Source organism: Muntiacus reevesi, chromosome 6 (assembly GCF_963930625.1).
Source record: "Muntiacus reevesi chromosome 6, mMunRee1.1, whole genome shotgun sequence".
In the NCBI taxonomy this organism is placed as follows: Eukaryota; Metazoa; Chordata; class Mammalia; order Artiodactyla; family Cervidae; genus Muntiacus; species Muntiacus reevesi.
Genome location: NC_089254.1, coordinates 41,310,070 through 41,332,175, shown reverse-complemented (window position 1 = coordinate 41,332,175; position 22,106 = coordinate 41,310,070). Strand labels below are relative to the sequence as shown.

General features: G+C 34.0%; 1 protein-coding gene across 1 annotated transcript in view; it reads left to right on the top strand.

The window, feature by feature from the left end:
• The window catches only part of PTPN12 (protein tyrosine phosphatase non-receptor type 12), an 86,592-nt gene extending 65,390 nt beyond the window's left edge, over positions 1-21,202 (top strand). Inside the window, exons 12-18 of the mRNA XM_065938595.1 lie at positions 5,682-5,767; positions 9,807-10,768; positions 14,720-14,797; positions 15,651-15,718; positions 16,644-16,674; positions 19,015-19,122; positions 19,655-21,202. Of these exons, the coding sequence (XP_065794667.1) occupies positions 5,682-5,767; positions 9,807-10,768; positions 14,720-14,797; positions 15,651-15,718; positions 16,644-16,674; positions 19,015-19,122; positions 19,655-19,716 (1,395 nt within the window). The 3' untranslated portion in view covers positions 19,717-21,202. The remainder of the gene's footprint in view (positions 1-5,681; positions 5,768-9,806; positions 10,769-14,719; positions 14,798-15,650; positions 15,719-16,643; positions 16,675-19,014; positions 19,123-19,654) is intronic.
• Positions 21,203-22,106: the final 904 nt, after the last annotated feature.

The following is a 22,106-nucleotide window of genomic DNA, read 5'->3' as shown; positions in this document are numbered from 1 at the left end:
TTACCACGGGCACCACCTGGGAAGCCCATTTACTCTTAGGAACCTTCAAATATAAAATACAGTATTATTAATTATAGTCACCAAACTGTATATTATATCCCATGACTTATTTTATAACTGGAAATTTCCAAATTTTGACCCTGTTTCACTCACTCTGGGTCTGTCACTGACACCACCTCTTTCAAGCACCAATCTGTTTTCTGTATCTTTGAGTTTGGTTTTTTGTTTTCTTATTCCACATGAGATCATATGGTATTTGTCTTTTCTCTGACTTAGTTCACTTGGTATAATGCCCTCAAGTTCCATTCATGTTGCTGCAAATGGCAAGATTTCATTCTTTTTTAACACCAAATGATATTCCATATTGCATTTGTGTGTGTGCATGTGTGTATCTTCAAGTTAGTGTTTCGTTTTCTTCAGATAAATATACAGAAGTAGCATTGCTGGACCATATAGTAGTTCTATTCTTAATTTTTTGAGGAACCTCTGTGCTGTTTTGTATAATGGCTGCATCAATTTGCATTCCCACCAACACTACACAAAGGTTCCCTTTTGTTTTTTCCTCGTCTTTTCGATAATTGCCATTTTGATAGGTTTGCATCTCCCTTAACGTTAGTGATGTTGAGCACCTTTTCAGATACCTGTTGGCCATCCTCGTGTCTTTGGAAAAAATATCTTTTCAAATCTTCCGTCCATTTTTTAATTGACTTGTTTGTGGTGGGGTTTTTTTGTGTTTGTTTTTTGGTTTTGTTTTGCTACAGTGTTCTGTGAGTTTCTTAAATTTTTTTAGGTGTTAACCCCTCATCAGATACATGGTTTGCAAATATTGTTTCCTGTTTGGTAGGTTGCCTTTTCATTTTCCTGATTGTTTGCTTTGCTATGCAGAAGCTTTTTAGTTTGATAATCCCACTTGCTTAAATTTGCTTTTGTTGCCTTTGCTAGGGAAAAAAAAAATTACAGTGTTCAGTGTTGTATTTTTTAAAGCTTTTAACTGTATTTAAGTTATCGCCAGAAAATATGTTATAAACATTGCATTATTTTCATCTTTGTTTTTCTCATTACCTGATTTTTCTTTAGATTTTATTCCTAAAATTAAACTTCCTTTTTACTAGCCTGAACTCCACATTACAAGTATAATTTTGTTATAGTTTCTGCCTAGTAGCTCAAAGGTTTACAAATCCCCAAGGAATACAAGAAAAACCATACATTGTATGAGATTAGGTGAAATAACATACAATAGCAGATAGTAGTTATTTCAGTCCTAGTCTCTTACCTCATTGCCTGGTTATATAGGAGACACATACTACATGCTTGCAGCTTTAACTTCTGTTAAAGCTGACAGGGTGACTGCTGAATTTGCCATTTGAACAAGGTGGGTTTTCCTGTTTTGCAAGAGGGAAAAACAATTTTCTATAGAATCCATTATAAGAAAGCTGTATTTGATGGCTTTGCCAAAGGTTGTGTACCATAATGTCTGGAATGTATTTTTCAGTGGATGAATGGATAAGACAAGTGGATAGAAGTGGATAAGATATCATTTTAGATAATTTTTTAATGTTTTCCTCTTAAGAAATCTTGTTTTCTAGGTACTTTAAAATATAAATGACTTGTTTTTTAAACATGTTTATATATGGTTGGAAGCCACAAATCCCAGTCAGAGATATGTGGGATCTAAAAAATTGGGGGAAATTATCTTAGAATTGTATGATGAGTAAAATGATTTGAAATATATTACTTACATTTTTGAACCTATGCTCTGAGAAATAATCATAAATCTCCCTTTATTATTTCTCTGACTACTTAATATGGAAGTTGAGGAATTAAAAACAAAACCTCTTAAAACTATGTTCTGGAATTATTTTTGTAGAGATTTTCGTTTGAAATGCTAGTCAACAATATGACTCTTTAATAAAGAGTATTTGTTAGAGATATTTAGAACTACAACTAAAATCACTTCCAAGAGTAGGAGATCTAAAGAGAAAATTTATTTTCAAATTCAGTAGCATGGACTTGGGATATAGAAATACCTCGGTAAGCAAAGGTTCGCATACGTGCCTTTTTTCTTGTATGTAAAAGATACTACCATTAGTTGATGCCTTTTTTCTTGTATGTAAAAGATACTACCATTAATCGATGCCAGAATTTTTGGTTTTAGGATTATTGAGTAAAAACAACAATAATTTGTGTCATGATCCTTGTTATGTTCATGTTCTACATTTTGGGAGTGATATTATCAAATTCTGAACTTTTTCCTCATTTTTTTTAAGCACCTTGTTGTAATATTTATTTTGTCCTGCAAATGATAATACATCCTTAGTTCAGTTCAGTTAGTCGTTCAGTCATGTCCAGCTCTTTGCAACCCCATGGACAGCAGCACACCAGGCCTCCCTGTCCATCACCATCTCCCAGAGTTTACTCAAACTCATGTCCATCAAGTCGGTGATGCCATCCAACAATCTCATCCTCTGTCGTCCCCTTCTCCTCCGGCCCTCAATCTTTCCCAGCATCAGAGTCTTTTCCAGTGAGTCGGGTCTTTGCATCAGGTGGCCAAAATATTGGAGTTTCAGCTTCAGCATCAGTCCTTCCAATGAATATTTAAGACTGATTTCCTTTAGGATGGACTGGTTGGATCTCCTTGCAGTTGAAGGGACTCTCAAGAGTCTTCTCCAACACCACAGTTCAAAAGCATCAGTTGTTCAGCACTCAGCTTTCTTTATAACCCAACTCTCACATCAATACATGACTTACTGGAAAAACCATAGCCTTGACTAGACAGACCTTTGTTGGCAAAGTAATGTCTCTGCTTTTTAATGCACTATGTTGGTCATAGCTTTTCTTCCAAGGAGCAAGCATCTTTTAATTTCATGGCTGCAGTGATTTTGGAGCCCAAATTGCCATGAAACAATGGGACCGAATGCCATGATCTTAGTTTTCTGAATGTTGAGTTTTAAGGCAACTTTTTCACTCTCCTCTTTCACGTTCATCAAGAGGCTCTTTAGTTCTTTGCTTTCTGCCATAAGAGTGGCATCCTTAGTATTTATGACTATTAGGTTCTAATTTTTTTTTTTTTTTTTGTGGCCCTTGATACAGCTCTGTTATGTGGAAATATTAATACATAACTTTAGTGAAATGGGTGAAGGTGGTCAGAAGTTTTAAAGTAATTTTAGTAATCTCTGCTTGAAACAAACAATATACTAGAACCTGATCTCTGGTAGATTCTTTAATTTCTAAAATACCTTTCAACTTCAAAAGTTGGTGATTGTTTTAACTGGTAATAAAAGCAGCCAAAGAGAGCAGTATACATTAGGACAAATGTGGGGACAAAAGGTGTATATATAAGAGGATCAGAAGATATAAGAGTACAGCAAATATTATTGTAGGTAAAAACTAGGAATCCAAGAACATTGTTCCCTTCTTAAGTCCAGTGAGTAGGAGGTTTTGTTCTTGCAGTGTGGGCAGTGACTCTCTTGAGTTGCATTTCTGCCTTGCTACATTGATTCGTTTAATCATTGGAAATTCAACAAGCTCAAAATCTGACCTCCCCCAGAAGGTCTTTTCCTCTTTTGTCCCTTTTTGTTAATGGCACTCTTTCACCCAGAATAAGGAGTCTTCAATGACACCTTCTTTTGTCACATATAGTCATTTGCCTGCAAATACCCTTACTTTCTCTTCCTGTTCAGTCCCACCTACTCTATACCTCGCTCCTGTTCTCCTTGTCAATGTCTTATCCACCCCTTAATGCCATTCTGCATGGTACGTTCATATTTTCAACTTCTTAATATTTTCCTGACTATATCCTTAATATTCTCATCTATAACATTTCCTTTCTCTGATTTCATAGCTTCAGTGTACAGATTTTACCACTTTATGATTTACTACCCTTTCACTTTTTTGTTGGATAGTTAAAGAATTCTTAAAGTTAGGGGCCATGTCCTTTACATTTTTGTATCCTTTCCAGTGCTTGCTGTTCTAAAATTGAAAATGCGCTGAAAACGTACGGTTGGTGTGTTTGTCTGTGTGTGTATGTGTTTGGTATTTGGTAGCAAAACCTGACTTGACATGACATGAGGCTATTTATGTTTTAATTATTACAAATTGCTGTGTTTTTGTAAGTTAGAAACAGTTATTTAACCTAGTGAGAATATTTATATAGATTTTGGTACAAAAATATTAATGAGTGCTATTTTGGGTGTATGATTGTTTAATTAATAGAAATAATAAACAAATGATTACTACCATGTTAGAGGAGTCTTTATGATGCAGAGTTTAAATTCTGGTGATAGTCGAGGATCTAAAAGTGTGGTAATGAAAATTCCTGATTTACTTGAAGCAAAACCAGTTTATACTCATTGTCTAGGTGTACAAGTCCTAATTTGGACAATAAATTGTATGGTCAACCTATCTATAGCAGATATCCCTACAACAGAAGTCTCCAATTTGAGAGGTGGCTAATGAAGGATGAAAACTTTCATCTCATAATGTAACTCTTGTTTTGATTAGAACAAGATACACAGTAAGATGTGTAAAATACTTCGGATGCATCTGATGTTAGGAGACGGGTACACAAAATTTGCTGTAGAGTTAGAGTCTCTGATTCCTTTTGTTGGGAGTACTTAGTAAAAAACACTGGCAAGAAACTGTTATATAAGGAAGATGTCATGATGGACATGGAAGAGGTTGGTTTGATTAAAAAAAAAGGAAACTACAGTTTCAGAGGTTTTAGTTGACACAGTTCATAGGGTCACAAAGAGACAGACACAACTGAGTGACTAACTTTTTAGTTGATTATAGTATCTAGAAAGATGTTTGTTTGTTTTCTAAAATTATCTAAGATGTAGGCAAGGGTGAAAATCATTCTTGTCTTCTGGCCCAGATTTAACACAGCCTAACTATATAAAAATGAGGTACTTCCTGAAGCTAAACTAATTCAAGACAATGTTTTATATAATAATTTCAAATCTCTATTCACAATCATAACTAAATACAACCTAAAGCTGTACTAACTCTGGATCATCCCTTTTAGTGACTTCACGGGTCCGTGTCACCAGCAAGAACTGAGTATATCCCTGGAGGCTCTGCCTGCCTTTTTTGGGTCCATTTGGTTAGGCAGTGATAATAGGGGTTGTGTACCCTAATAGAGTAGGCGTTCTATGTTGATAGAGGGATGGTGGAGCAATGAATGATTAAAGTTCATTTCAGGACCTGTTTAAAAATAGTAGGCAGCAATAGGTGTCTCCAAGAAGTTTAGGAAAGTTGAAGGACATAAGACTTACTTTGTGGTTCCCCCCCCAACATCTGCATGTTGCAAATCTACTGGTAGTGATGCCTTAAAAAAAAGATCTTTGATCTTCATTTTCTTGAAACATCTGTTTCTTTGCAGGAGCGTTTGAAGTATGTTGAAATGCTGCTGTATATGATTGACTTTTTTAGTAACTGAAGATGGACTTTTTTTATATATTAATTTTTCTCATTGAATTTGGCTTTTCATTCTTAAGTACAGAAGATATAATACCTATTTGATTATTCAGCAAAATTAGCATTGTTTTAAAAATTCAAAAACCCAATTAAAAAGTTTATCTGAAACATAACTTTTTTGGGTCCATTTGGTTAGGCAGTGATATAGGCAAGAAGGAAAATTATTTTTCCCTTAGCCTTAATGAAGCTTTTTTTCCTCTTGGCAGAATGAAGTTAACACTGAAAATATGATCAGCTCCATAGATCAAGACAAACAAGATTCTCCCCCTCCAAAACCACCAAGGACCCGCAGGTATTGTATGTCACATTTTGTTTGAAACGATACTTATCTTTTACTTACTGTTACTAAAACAACAACAAAAATCTGAATATTACTGTTTTTTTTTAATAACTTCTCTTATCATTCTTTTGTTTAGAATGTAGCATATGTATGGCAGCTGATCTTTTAATGGTATACTATAAAAAATACTTTTCAATTTAGATAAATTTTCAGTAGTATACCAGAACAGTGAGCATAATCACGAATTGATTATAGCTCATCTTTTGATATGGTACAACTAAAAATTTAGCTATTATAAAGATTTATTTCAGTTTTCTAATAACAAGTAATAAGACTGTCAAATTATTTGCATGTTGAAGTTATATGAAGAGGTTAAATAATATTATTAGCAAAGATGAGTTAATTTATCTCTAGATTATCTTACTTTCATACTAAGTGCTCATTTATAATAGATAAAAATAAATATTCCTGATACCCGTTTTCTCTCCCGTTTCTTTCAGGTTAGTGCTAGGTCAGGTGGATGGTAGTGTGAAAGAATATAGGTAGTCAAAATGATTTTGTTTGAAATCCTTTTCAGCTGCTTACGAGCTTTGAAGTTGTAAGTCACTTAATTTATTTGATTTTTGTTTTCTGTTTGGTTGGTTCACTGGTTTCTTAGTAAGTATTTTCCTGACGAGTAAATCAAATGACGTATATGAAAATGCTACATACAGGACATGGCACATACTTGGTTTTCACCAAATGTTGGTTTTCTCTTTAAAATGTGGAGTTAAGATTGAGTTACTGAGTTAAAAGGAGGCGCAGTGGAAGATTTGTAATAATGCTGTTGGGATGACTCGGCTGTGTCTTATCCCAAGCATAGATCTGCCCAAACAGCTTGACCTTCGGCAAAGTAGAACTTCTTTGTATAGTATTCACCAATTTTTTTCCCCTTAAAAGTTTGATAGTAGTTGACTAAAGTTGGGTGAGGCAACTATGATTGTGTCTTGGCATTGGGTTACTGTACTTTATGAGATCCTTCTTTACAAAAGTAAAAGCTTACAATAAGTAAGAAAAGATGTAATAGTTACTATGTATCATAGTCTCTAGAATTCCTTTGCATGCTTCTATAAGGAAGATCAGGAAACCTATGATGGTTTTAGGTGTCAGTGTTTCAATGCTTAGGGTGTCAGCTGCCCACTAGCACTTCTCAGCAGTTCTTTCTTGTTTGATTTTCATTTTCACATTTGCTGTGGAAGGCAGCCAGTTTAAACCTATAGCTTATAAGTTCTCTAACTTTTTTGTCTCCCATACTCTCAGTTCTTTAGAGTCCTAAAGACACTATAATGACCTTAAAGGAAATTAAGAAACATTGTTTTGCTACACTAAAATCTTTTCATTTGGATTTTGAGATTGAGCCAAGGTAGAGGTCCTCAGAGTATGCACTGATATTTGTGATTTATATGGTCATCTACCTCCAACAACAGATAGTGGTAGCCTCTTCCTAATTTTGAAGGAGAAAAAAATGAGTAGAGTGTTCTGAATTTTAAACCCTTCTCATATATATACCTTTTTTAAGACTTTGAGTCCTGTTTTTCTTCAACAAACAAAAAGGTAATTTTAAAAAGTAGTAAATGAGTGTTAACAGAAAAATGTTCATTCAGCTTATGTCAGGGTTTTATTTGGGGATATATACTCAAATTTTTATGTGTGTGTGATTTTGTATAACACACTTAGGTCATCTTCTTATTCATGCAGTAGAGTAAATTGGCAGAATTTCATTGTGTTCCACAAAGAATACTCTGTTAACTGAAAATAAAATCCAAATAGCATAAGACTGATAGAAAACAGTACACTTTGTTTTTTAGTAGGCTGCAATAAGCAGGTTAATCTGTTGTGTAGGTCATATTGGAGAAGGCGGCACATTTGTTGTGTTTGATTTAGTCAGTCATATGATTCTGGTTTATAAATATTTAAATTGTAGATTTAAAATGAACAAAGCCAGGAATTATCAGACATTTGATAAAAGATTCTAACATGAAAGACATATCCAAATAAGCAGGGAAAAAAGGGAGACGTGGATGAAACAGAGACCGCACACAATGCGGGGAGGGGCCTATTTTCTCAGTACTTAATGCTACAGCGATGAAATAAGAACCAGAGAGCCAGATCATAATAAAGAAGATACTCTTGGAAATTAAAAATAATAGCATAAGTTTTTAAAATAAAAATTTAATTTTAATTAAGGAAGGCTCAAAGATAAGGAAATGTCCCAAGAAAATGAACAAAAAGAGAAGATGTGGAGAAAATACATTAGAGAATCAAACTAGGAAGTATGTCACATAGTAATAGTAGTAACAATAAGGAAAACTAAACCTAGCCGTAGTCTGGAAGGAGACTGGAAGATAATAAATCAGCAAAGAAGTAAGTCCCCAGTTTTAACATAAATGTTTGTATAGGAAGTTCTCGATACAATGGATTAAAAACTGTAACACAATGGATTTTAAAAAGTTAACACGCTGAGATTGTGGGCTTCCCTGGTGGCCCAGATGGTAAAGAATCCACCTGCAATGCAGGAGACCTGGGTTTGATCCCTGGGTTGGGAAGATCCTCTGGAGGAGGGCATGGCAACCCACTCCAGTATTCTTGCCTGGGGAATCCCCATGGACACAGGAGCCTGGGGGCTGCAGTCCATGGGATCGCACAGTCAGACACAACTGAACAATTAAGCATGCAGGAGATTATAGAACATCAAAAGGTTTTTCTTTCTTTTTTTTTTTTTTTAAAAAAAAAAAAGGAGAACCTTGAAAGCTACAAGAGGGAGAATAAACAGCTCACATTCAAAGGAACAGGAATCATAATTCTGATATAAAATTCTGAAGGAAAGTTATATCTAGTCTAGAATTTAACCTTTACCAAAAGTCAGTAACCTTGAAAATATAATAATTATATAGGCCTCAGGAAATTTGTTTCCTATTTATAATTTTTAAGAAGCAATTTGGAGGGTATAACCCATTAAATCAAGTGTGTATACCTAGACAAAGGAAGATGTGATCTGGGAAACAGGATCATCTGCTCTGCGGTGGCCTCAGGGGCCAATGGTCCAAACTGGAGTGGGAAGCTCAAGGTTTCTAAGAGGGACGTCTCTGTGGTATTGATGGTTATGTGGTGTGTTTGACCAGTTGATAAGAGGTGTTCAAACCTGCAGGAAAATTTGAAGGACTGAATTACAGATAATATATAGGAAACCCAAGGCAATTATTAGGGAAAAATAAGAGTTATGTAAGAAAAAATAGGGAATGATGCTATCATTGCTATGAATGATAACTTTAGTCATAAGACTGAACTAACCAAACATTAGTAACCTTAGGAAGATGGAGAAGACATTTACATAGCTGGAAGACAGTAAAGTATGTGTGAAATAGAAAGATCCAGAATAAGTTTGTGCATTTTATAATATTTTGAAATATGAATGTAAATCTTAGAAGCAGCAGTTTTTAAAAAGTTGAAACTTCAGGGAGGGAGAAATGGAGAGAATAGCATGTAACACACTACCGTACGTAAAGTGGATAGCCAGTGGGAATTTGCCGTGTGACTCGGAACTCAAGCTGGGGCTCTGTGACAATCTGCAGGGGTGGCATGGAGTGAGAGGTGGGAGGGAAACTCAAGAGGGAGGGCGCATATGTCTACCTGTGGGTGATTCAGGTTGATGCATGGCAGAAACCAACACAATATTGTAAACCAACTAAATAAATTTTTTTTTAACTTGAAAAAAAAGAAAGTTGAAACTTGATGTTTCAGGGTAACTGGAGGGCTGGGAGGGGACTGCTGGTTTTTTATTAAAATTCTTAGTGTTATCTAACTTCTTGAAACAATGTTCATGTATTACTACCTTGTTAAACATTTAATTTTCTTAGTTTGGCAAATTTTAATTTTTTATTCATAACCACAGACTTTATTTACTGACTTTTAACATAAGAAAGAAGCTTAGCTACATAACTTACCTATCAACTTATTTTTTAAAAGGATGAACATTCTTATAATTCCTTTATTTTTTTTTCATGTTTTCCAGTTGCCTTGTAGAAGGGGATGCTAAGGAAGAAATACTGCAGCCTCCAGAACCTCACCCAGTGCCCCCCATCTTGACACCTTCGCCCCCTTCAGCTTTTCCAACAGTCACTACTGTGTGGCAGGACAATGACAGATATCATCCAAAGCCAGTGTTGCACATGGTTTCATCAGAACAACCTTCAACAGACCTCAACAGAAACTATAATAAATCAACAGAACTTACAGGGAAAAATGAATCAGCTATTGAACAGATAGATAAAAAATTGGAGCGAAATTTAAGTTTTGAGATTAAGAAGGTTCCTCTTCAAGAAGGACCAAAAAGTTTTGATGGGAACACACTCTTAAATAGGGGACACGCAATTAAAATTAAATCAGCTTCGGCTTCACCGTGTACAGTTGATAAAATCTCTAAGTCACAGGAATTGAGTTCAAGAGATCTAAAAGTTGATGATATTTCCCAGAATTCTTGTGTGGACTGCAATGCAACACAGTCAAATAAAGATCCGATTATTCTACCGGAAGCCTCACAGAAGAATTCAGACACACCTCCAAGGCCAGACCACTTACCTCTTGATGGAAAAGGACATTTAACGTGGTCATTTCATGGACCTGAGAACACTCTACCCATGCCTGATTCATCTGAAGGCAAATCCTCAGATATCCACTGTCAAACAATGAAAACTGTGAGTTCAACACCAAGCCCCACAATACAAGTTGAAACCCATGATCTTGCAGATCATCATGACAGCTCCCCTCTATTCAGAGCACCCCTCAGTTTTACTAATCCTCTTCACTCTGATGACTCTGACTCAGATGAAAGGAACTCTGATGGTGCTGTGACCAAGAATAAAACCAGTATTTCAACAGCAAGTGCCACTGTTTCTGCTGCCACTAGTAGCGTTTCTCCAAGGAAAGTATTACCAATGTCCATTGCTAGGCATGATATAGCGGGTGCTGAAAAAGGTAATAATAACAGTATCTACACTTAACATTTTTTACTCTGTGCCAGTCAGTCACTGTTCTGAGCAGTTTTGTTATATTGATTCATTATGTTTTATTCTACACATTACTCTGGAACATACAGCAAAATTCTATTATTTTTTTATGCTAATTTTTTTTTAAAGTAAGCCTCTACCGTTGGCGTTCCTGGTGGCTCAGTGGTAAAGAATCAGCCTGTCAGTTCAGGAGACATGGGTTCAATCCTTGGGTCAGGAAGATCCTTGGAGGAGGAAATAGCAACCCACTCTAGTATTCTTGCCTGGGAAATCCCATGGATAGAGGAGCCTGGTGGGCTACAGTCCCTGGGGTCACAAGAGAGTCAAACATGACTTATGAACTGAACAATAACAACAATTTATTTTTATTGTTACCTTAGTTTGATCACAGTGCATTACCAGACTTTGTGTTTCCAAAATATTTCAGTTGTTGTAACTGAAAACTTTCTCTTCTTATATCTTACAATTCTTAGTATAAATGGGTCTATGATTGAATAGTTGGAAATAATTTAGAGAAGGTAGAATTACTTAAAGTGACACTGACATATTGGCTATTTAATTTCACCCATGTATGTTACAGAGAGTAAGGGATTCCCAGTTGGCTCAGTGGTAAAGAATCCACCTACCAGTGCAGGAAATGAGGGTTCTATCCCTGGGTTGGGAAGATCCTCAGGAGAAAGAAATGGCAACCCAATCCAGTTTTCTTGCCTGGAAAATTCCACGGACAGGAGCAGGCTACAGTCCGCAAAGAGTTGGACACGACTTAGTAACTAAACAACAAAAACATAACAGATATTTTTTTCATTATATTTTATGATCTTTTAACTACAACATACCTCTTTAAAATTGTTCTTAGTAAAAGCTCCTTTCAACAATGAGGTTAACCAAGGAGCAATATTGCAACTGCTTAACAGAATATGGGAAGTTTAATTCAGTCAGTAAAAAATGGGATATTTCCATATCTAGTCATCAGTGCTACTACTGTTGAATTAATGACTCTTTAAGCAATCTAAGCATCTCAAGATAACACATGCCCTAAGTTGCATGATGTATTATTGGGTCTTGAAACTCCTCTTTAATCTGATAAAAATTACCATGATTGCTATCTCAAATAGAACATAAAGTTGGGAGCAAATATATAAACTCAAAAGCTATTTACTGATAGATTGATTATCAATGGTCTTTTACTTATCCATGAACTTTGGTAGTGACACATACAGACTGCTATTTATTATGTGCAGGCAAAATTAGTACTGTGAACATGAAAGGTGACTTCTTCTAATTCTGACAAGTCCACCCATATTGTGGTACCTGTTTTCCTCACCTCAAACATTATTTATCATTTTCTTTATTTTGGGGATCTATCTGATAGAGTAGATGAGAGTCTAAGCTAGTTTCTTAAATTTACTAAGAACTACGCTAGTTCTTGGAGAAGGAAATGGCAACCCTCTCCAGCGTTCTTGCCTGGAGAATCCCCGGGGCGGCAGAGCCTGGTGGGCTGCCGTCTGTGGGGTCGCACAGAGTCAGACACGACTGAAGCGACGTAGCAGCAGCAGCAAGCTAGTTCTTTGTTCTTCTGCATTTTATTTGAGGGATCTTTAGAAGATACTGGTTGCCATAATAAATATTGTAACAGTTTGGCATAATTTAAAACTGTTAATATTTTTTCCCTCAACTTCAGGATTTGAAAAATAACTGCTGGGTTATAGCTACACAAGAAAATACATAGACAAGAAATTGTCATTTTTGTTTTTGTTTGTTTGTTTTAGCGTATCAGGCAGTGCAGTTTGACCAAAACTATGCTTAAATGACTTTGGCATTCAAGATTTTCCTGTAGAACTTCTGTGTTGCAACATAACTACAGGCAGTTCTTTTTGTTTTGTTTTGTTTTGAACACACTGTACTAGGATCTTAGTTCCCTGACCAGGGCTCGAACTTATATACCCTGCAGTGGAAGTGTGTATTCTTAACCACTGGACTGCCGGGGAAGTCCCTCAAGCAGTCCTAAATTTTAATGTTATTCATACTTTACCTTGTAGATGAACCATTGACACCAGGATTAGATTATTGTTTGCTTGTTTGCTTTAAAATTTGTTATGGAATAATTTTGATGCCTGAAACAACCTTTTGCATAAGTTATTGCCTGAAAACAAATTCCTGGCTATGAATTCTGATTTTAATATTGACTCAGGCCTCCTGAAAGATTTTCAAACATGGCTACACTAGGCTCCCATAAAGTGTATTATTTACAAAAGCCTATGAAAATGTGCATCTCTGGTTAGCTAACATCTGAAACAGAATTTTATTACACAGGAAAGGCAATTCAAAGATCCAGAGAGAAACATGCAATTGAGAAGCCAAGTATACAGTTAGAAAATAAAGTCTTAAAAATGAGGACTGTTACAACAGAAGAGGTATAGAGTTTCCAAAAGATACTTGATGTAAACAACCAGACTACTTCCTGATTTGTTCACTTAATTATGAAATGACACCACAATGCCAAGATTATGCATTCCTTCCTTACAATACCCATCTCTTCACTGTGAGCTGTTAGTAACAAAGGGGCAAGGGGAAATAGGATTAATACTCAGACCGTTACTGCCAGGTAAGGTGGATAGTTCTTTTACTTGCTTAACTTTATATGCAAGAAACAGTTACAATACTGATATTATATATATAAAGTACTGGACTGTAACTCTTCTCAGGAGAATCCAGGGGGCTGTATTTTCTTTGGCTTCAGTTAAATAAATGTAGGAAGGACCAGAGTAATCATACCTAGCCTCATGCATGTTGAAAATTGAAAAGGATTTTCTTGATTTTCACTCTCTTTTTAATTCGTGTCCTGTCAAATGTAAAACAGCAAAGTATCATAGCACAGTTCTTAATATTTTTAAGGGTTACGGATACAAAAAATTGTATCTTTATATTTTCTTTATCTACCTCCAGTGAAGCGTCAAAGGATCTAATAGTCTTCATGTGCATCATAAGGCTAACTGATGAGACTTACTTAATGAGACTTACTTAATGCATTATCTTTTCCAAGAGCTAATTTTGTTTTTGCTGATGAAAAGCTTTTATAATATGGCTTCAGTCAGTATTCTCAAAGTATGGTCATATGGCACTGTTTACAAGATTTTAGGCACTAAAGAAATGAACATTCCAAAAAAATTTGCTTTCATGTGAATCATTTTAGTGCACCCTTTTTAAAAATTATTTTTAATTGGAGGATAATTGCTTATCAATATTATCTTAGTTTCTACCATACATCAACATGGATCAGCCATAGGTATACATAAGTCCCCTCTCTTGCCCTAAAATTTGTAATGGTTATACTTTGTGTATTAGAAAAATAACTAGCACTATCAATCTATTTTAGTCATGAATATTTATTTAAAACATGACTGAAGTACATCATTAAGTTGAAAATGAGTGGGACTTAAATATATATTTATATGGTCCACAGTATGGCAAAACTCATAAATGAAGTTGTGCTGTTGATTATAGTTTGGGAAACACTGACTTCAAATGACAAAGCTTCCCTTTGTGGACTCAAAGGATCATCAGCAAGCCCAGTGGCACTTGCCTGCTGGCTTCTCTGTTGGAGTTTGAAAACTCAGAGGACAGTGTGGTTGATGCCTAAAGGGTGTCAGGAGAATCACTGACATTTCTTCTGTGCAACAATGATGGAGGTTTTTTTGCTCAATAAGCTTCCTAATTCTTTTTGATAATGAGTCTAGTGATAAGGATATCTTGTTTATTTTTTGCACTTTTAAAGGCCAGTTCTCTTAGATACTTGTGACAGTGATCTTTAAGAATGTCAAAAAAACTCTCATTTTGTTTAGATAACAAGTTCATTTTTAAATGAGTTAACATTTCTAACAAGTTCATAATTTGTCTAAATTTTATGTATTTAATATAGATGTTGATGTTAGTGAAGATTCGCCTCCTCCCCTACCTGAAAGAACTCCTGAATCATTTGTACTAGCAAATGAACATAGTGAGTGTATCTTTCTGATTTTATGTATTTTATACTCTAATAATAAGCTCTGAAAAACATGGCTAATTATAATCTGTTGCTCTTGAGCTGCATAATTAAATTCAAAAACAGGCTTGAATTTACACTGATAAATGTTTTTAATATTTTGTATGAAAAATACCTTAAAATGGTGTTTTTATTTGCTAAGACTGCTAATAAAATGGCTGCATTTAAAAAAAAAATGGCTGCATTTATATCAAATACTATAATTCAGTTAAATGTAATTATAACAATATACAATTTGTCTTTTCATTCGATAAAAATAGCACTTACATAGGAAAAGACATACATTTAAATTCTGTTGTTGGCAGCGTCACTCAGATGATGTTGAGTGACACTTAAGTCCACAAGAATATCAATGAAAAGTGGGAGAAAGTGATCACATACATATTTCTCCTCCTCATCCTGAAAAGGAATACAGAAACAACTTTGCTATATTTACAATGTCTTGTGCTCAGTGAAGGTGCTTACTACCTGTCTTATCTGTTGCATTTTACCAGTATTTTATTAATTTTAACTGATTAAGAATTAAAAAAAAATAGTGAAGCTGTAAACTTCATTAATGCTAAATAAATAAATCTGTCATACCTGTAGATTACAATGTGCTTATATATAAGCTCTGATAATGGAATTTTTAAATTTTAAAAAGAAAAAATTGAAGGAATATTCTTCAGTTAATAAAAACTGGGAAAAAATTTAGTGGAAGTGATAGTTTCTATATATCTGTAATATCTGTTTTTAAATATTACCTGAATGCAAGAAATTTAAAGAATTAAAGATGTTAATTTTAATTGTAAGATTTAATTTTTCTCAGATACATCTGTAAGAGCTGAGTGGAATGAACTTCAAAATGAGGAACAGTCTGAACAGAAAAAAACTGAAGTGAGTCTTTTCGGGATTAGAACAGCTATAGCTCAATATTTTTGTTCTTTTATTAATTGATCTTAACAGTTGTTTATTATAAAAGCTGTTACCTTAACACTATTAAATATAATTTTTGATAATTGTATCTTATGCTATGATTTCAGATAAAAAGCCTATATAAAATGTCAGATCAAAAATTTTTTTAAAGAACATCATGACCATCACTTCAGAGTATTATTTTCCAAGATGCTTTTGAAATTTGTAACTTATGCCTTGTTTCAAACCATTTTGGAGATATGAATGGAACAGGAGTTAATGATTTTCAGAGTCATAGTACATCCTAGAGTTTGTTCTTTCTATTATAAAATCAGGTATATAGTCTTTCCCTTTGTTTCTTCTGGTTACGTGAGGTTTCCTTTCACATTCAGGAAATGTTTTGGTAGCTCAATATTTTAGCAATGGGAATGCTATTTTTATCAACATTAATATTTTGTGTATTTTCCTCATATTTGAATATCTCTGAAATTGGAGTTTATCTTAAAATTGGTTAAAAAAAACATTGTGACATACTTTAACTGGTACATAAAGTATTGGTAACATACTAATAAAGATATGTCTTACAGTCAGTAATATAATTTGATGAATACAGTAGAGGCTTGGCAAAATGCACTTGTATGCATATTATCTCATCAGTAAATGCTGTAAGTTTGGTTTTCATCCAGAAGGAAAAATGGATTTCCCTGTCTTTTTATTCCCAATATAAAAACACCATATTAAAATTTTTAACTCTTAATTGAAAATACCATTGTTTTCTTTTCCTTTGACACCGAGAATCTTGATAGATCTTGATTTATTGGGATATATACTCATATAACACCACATTTTCTATACTATGTGCATGAAAGGGATATACTATAATAGTTTTTGAATGTCTTCCTTATAGGGCTTGATAACCTCTGGAAGTGAAAGATGTGGTAAGTTGGATTGTGTTCTTTTCTGCTATAGATTATATAGATTAAGTTACATAAAATAGCATGTCTCATGGTGTACACATTTGGTTATTTGTTTGTTTTTGGTGTTATTATTTGGTTATTTCTCCATGTGAAAAAATATGTAGGATGACTTTTCTGAAACCTGAATTATGTAGTGTAATTCTTTTAAATTTATTATTATATCAGGTATTATTATGGGTCAGGAGCATAACAGCATTTATTATCAGTCATTAATGACTGATAGGAAGGAAATAATTTTTAGAATAGTTTCTTATATTTTTTTCTGTTGTTTATAAAAACACCTAGAATCTAGATGTGACAGTGATTTGAATAAATGCCCAAAATTAACCTAGATGATTGAATTGGGTTGTTTTGGAAATTTTAGGACTTTCACGTTTGTGAAGGTCTGTAAGCTTATGTTAGCTCAACCCAGTGTTATAATGCCAAGTTAGAAAATTTTTCCATTGCATTACTTTTACTATCACAGTAAAATAGGTCCAGTTATTGTTCATTCCTTTAAAGGAGTAACCATGTGAGTGGCTCACCAAACATCCTAGCCTGTACAGTTCCCTCAGTTTATCTATCATCTCTGCCCTAACCTCTCTTCTGCCTCAGCTGCTGTCACCCTGAATCTGTACCTAATGGAGCTCATTCCATCACATTAACTGTTTATTATTCTCTGTTTACTTTTCTGAGGCAACATATAAGGAAAAAGAGCAGAAGTTTTAGCGTCAAGCCTACCGAGATTGGAATCTTATTTTTGCCAGTTTACTTATGACGTGGCTTTGGGAAGTGACCTAATCTTTCTAGGCCTCAATTTTCTTCTCTGTGAAATGCAGATAATGATAGTAACCTACTCTAGAGGAGGTTATGATTGTTATGAAGGTACACAGTGCCCAGCACATGGTAGGCACTGAAATGGTAGCAGTGCTGTTATTATTATCTTTATTATATTACTACTGCTAGATCCCTGGGTCTTTTATTTTCTTTGTTAACTCCTTTCTGGTTTCTCTTTCTCCTCTATTCAGTCTAAATACCATCATCCATCACGTTAATCACACACATAGTTATCCTTAACTTTCTTGTCCCTGATTCCCATGCCATCTTATTTTATCCCTCAAGATTACTCAATACTGCTGAGGAACATTGTTCAGTTTTATTGATTGAGCATACAGTTCTGGGATTGATCCACAGTTGAGCCCTCAGCATTTATTTTTTTCTAAAATCATGAATCCCACTAACTCTTACTCAGTAGTAAACCTTTTACTTCATTCAGAAAATTGAGGCTTTTAATGTAAATCATCATTTCCTCATAGAAGGCAACCATGAATGTATCACCACCACTAGTTTCATCTACATGCCTCTCTTCTCTGTCCCTATACTTACCACACTGCTATAATAATGTTCTTGTCTGTTTCTCCTACGAGACCAAGGATTGGCAAACTATATCCCATAGGCCTAATTCTGCTCTTGGGTTGTTTTCTTATTCTGCCCTTGAGCTGAATAAATGGTTTTTACATTTTAAAGAGTTGTTTAAACATAAAAACAAAGAAATGCAACATTGTAAATCAACTATACTCCAGTAAAATTAAAAAATAAAATAAATTTTATTATTTTTTAAAGCAAAATTAACTTTAGAAAATAAAAACAAAAATCCATGAAGAATATGGGACAGAGACCATATGTGGCTTACAAAGCCTAAAGTATTTATTGTCTAGCCATATATAGAAAAAGTTTGTCAGCCTCTTTCTAGACTTTGAGTACCTGATGACAAGGATAGTCTATCATTTGACTTATATTCCAAGTTTCCAGAAGTTTCCAGAGAAGTTCATTACAGGGGTATAGGGGATGTGATGAAGGTGGTGAGTGGTGAAAGAATGACTGAATCATAGTAGTTGATTTCTTTTGTTACTAGTTTTAAGCACTGGCAGTTAAATAAGTAAACTATCTACAATTTAAGCAATACTAATTTAAGCAATACTAAACCTTAAAAGAATTACTACTTTTTTAGGTACAAATATTAACTCCATTAATAAACTATGAACTTATTTGCTATTGATTTCCACAGAAAAGCGTTTCAGTTGAAGTTAAAGTAAGAGTATAAGGAGAAGTTTCACATAGCAGATTTCTAGGTGCCTGTAAGCACACCTAACATGATTTCCTGTGTTCATTACCCTTGCATTTGCCTGGGCCTCTGAAATTATGATGCTCAAGAGAAAACTGGTCTTTTAACTATTTGCCCACATTAAAAGCAATTAGAGGAATTTTTTACATATTATACGACAAATGACTGATTAATAATGGCTTTGGTTTGCATTTTAGATCATCCAGCACGAGGTATTCATACAGAGACCTGTACAGAATGTCCACCTACTTTTAGTAACAAGAAAGATCAACTATCAGAAAGTCCAACAGAAGCCACAGAGATTGGTAATTTGTTTACAAAATAATTTTTAAACTATAATTGTGTTTAATGCTGGCAAGAATGAAAAACAGTTATTTGCCATCATTCCAGAATTTCCTTAAGGCAAAGTTTATCAAACTTTATGCTATGATTTCTTCAGGTTTTTAAATGACACTTGCTAAGAATAAAACATGTACCATCAAAGTTGCTTGGAATTAATTATAAAATAAATTTATCCTGTTTCATATGAGATTAAAAACTAAAATATAAAATGTAGTATGTAAACAAATCTTACTTTTGTGTTGAAAAGACTAAAATATCCTAAATGTTTCTCTTACATTTTTATAGAATTGATTTTATTTTTATAAAAGTAACAGTTATTTTTTCAACTATACAGAAGAAATTAAGAGTTGGTTTATGTTTGTAAATATTTGTTTAAATGCTAAATTTCCATATGGAAATTTATTTGTTCCAGAAAAGAAGAATGTCTACAGATATGGTTTAATAGTGTAAAACTATTTCTGAACACTAGCCAACTATTGTGGTATTTTGATTTAGGTTTTGGTAATCGCTGTGGAAAACCTAAAGGACCAAGAGATCCACCTTCAGAATGGACATGATTCAGGGAACTAAAAGACACTTTAAATTATACTGGAAAATTCAAGTGCCACTGAAAGCCAGATTTATGGTATTCCATCTTAAAAATGTGGGACGAACAGCAGTGTAGATTGTTACCTTAGTGATTTTTTCTTTTCTTTTTTTTTTTTTTTTTGCTGGGACCATCTACCTGCCTTATATTACACTTAGGAAAAGTATTACATTTGGTTTATTTTGTAACTTCAAGTATTATTGCCTTAATGTCTCTTAACCCTGTTACACGCTGCTTGTAGACATGTTAATATAGTAATACTTTTATGATAAATTGAGTTTAAGGACTACTCTTTTTTGCTAATGTTTTATCATGTATGCATTATTTTGTATATGTACAGGGCAAGTAGGTATATAATTTGATAAAGTTGCAGTCATAAAATATTATTAACAGAAGATGTAAGAAATTTCTGCATGGTCTAAATCTTTGTGTACCTTATTTGTAAATTATTTGCCCTGAAGTTTTAGAAAATAGTTTCTGATTTTTTAAAATTGCTGGATTCATGCAGCCAGCTTTACAGGTTATCAGAGATCAAAGATTGTAATAATAATACATTTTGTAAATTGTAAGCAAAAAGTTATTTTTATATTATATACTGTCTAATTGTCCATCCTAATTGTCCTTGTTTTCATCTAGTCATGGAGATTCAGTAAGTGCCTTGGAACAATATTGAATTCTCTTAGCTTGTGTGTGTTACTTTAATATTTGAACTCAACTGGGATTAGAAGACTATCAAACTATATGTGTTCAGGATATTTGACCTGTCATTAAAAAAACAAAAACAAATTTACAGTGCCTATTTGTTTTGGTTTTTCATTCCTCATTTTTAGAAAATTAGACTTAATATCCACCTTCCTGCCAGCTCAATCTTATCTTTAAGTCATGTGTGAATGGGGTTTAATCTCTTGTTTATAAAATAGGGAGCACCTTCTGCAACAACATGGCTGTGCAGTTCTAAATACTTATCTTGAGTCGGCCCTATTCATACTTCTCAGCCTTATCATTATTGCCTACTGGGATCCATGAAATCTCCAAACAAAGGTGCAGTTGGATAAGGGGAACTGCTTTCTTCCCATCCTGCACTGCAGCAGAGGTCCTGTCCATAAGTACCAAGTTTGAATTTTGACATTTTGGATTGAAGTTGATAGATACCTGTACTTTCCCTCTGCATACAAAAGAGGGAAGAAATTACAAGACTAAGGTGAGATAAAGTAATCATATATGAACAGAAGGAGAATCACTGTGGAAGAGAAAATGCTATTATAATTTCATGTCAAAAAATTTTCAAAGCTCAGTAGTCTTAGAATTTCACATTTTCCTCATATATTTGGTAAAAAAAAAGAGAAAGAATTGTGAATCCAGTGGGCATTTGATATTCACAAGAAACAAACACCTCTACAGCATGTCATTTTTCTTAATAAAATTTAAACTGAAATAAAGTTTAACTGAAAAAAATACCTAGTCTCCATACACTTTATGACTTGTATGATATGGCACTGAAATCATCTGTAAAGACTTCTTTTGGGGAGGAGTTGCTTTGGAACACCTTCCTTGAAGTACTTCATTGAAGTATACATGTATTCAGAGGGTGCAGAAAGTATACTAACCATCACGAAGTACACACTTCTATGAGTGTGACCACCCTCAAGCAGTAGAATAGGACTAGCCACTGAGAAGCTTCCCTCTGGGTCTGTAAGATTTATTATGTGCAGCAGTTCCTTTATTCATTTTTCATTGCTAGAGTTTTGTATTGTGTGAATATATCACAGTTTGTCTGTTCTGCTACTAACAGACATTTGTGTTGTTTTCAGCTTCAGAAAATTATAAAAATTTTGTTGCTATAAATACTTTTTAATGTGTTTTGGTGCACTTATATATATGCATCTGTTGGGTAGATAATTCAGGAGTGCAGTTTTTGTAGAGTATGCATATATATTCAGCTTTGTAGATACGGCCAGTTTTCAAAATTGGTTGTTCTGATTGTTACGTATTTCCCTACTGACTAATGAGGTTGAGTACATTCTTACCTGCTTAGGACCATGTGGCTGTTCATTTTTGTGAAGGATCTGTTCAAGTCTCAAAAAGATACTGTTTGGCTTATCTACTAAAGCTGAGTACACACATATTCTATCATCTGGCAACTCTGTACCTGTTTTTCTCTTTAGTGATTTGTCTTTTTCATATTGATTTGTTGGAATTATTTATATATTCTACATTTTAATCCTTGTGGGTTTGCCTGAGCTTTGCCTTTTCACTCTATTAATGGTGGGTTTTTTTTTTTTTTAATAAAAGGAGTTCCTAAATTTAATTAAATCCAATTTATGAATGTTTTATTTTGTAATTATTCTTTTTTGGTGTTCT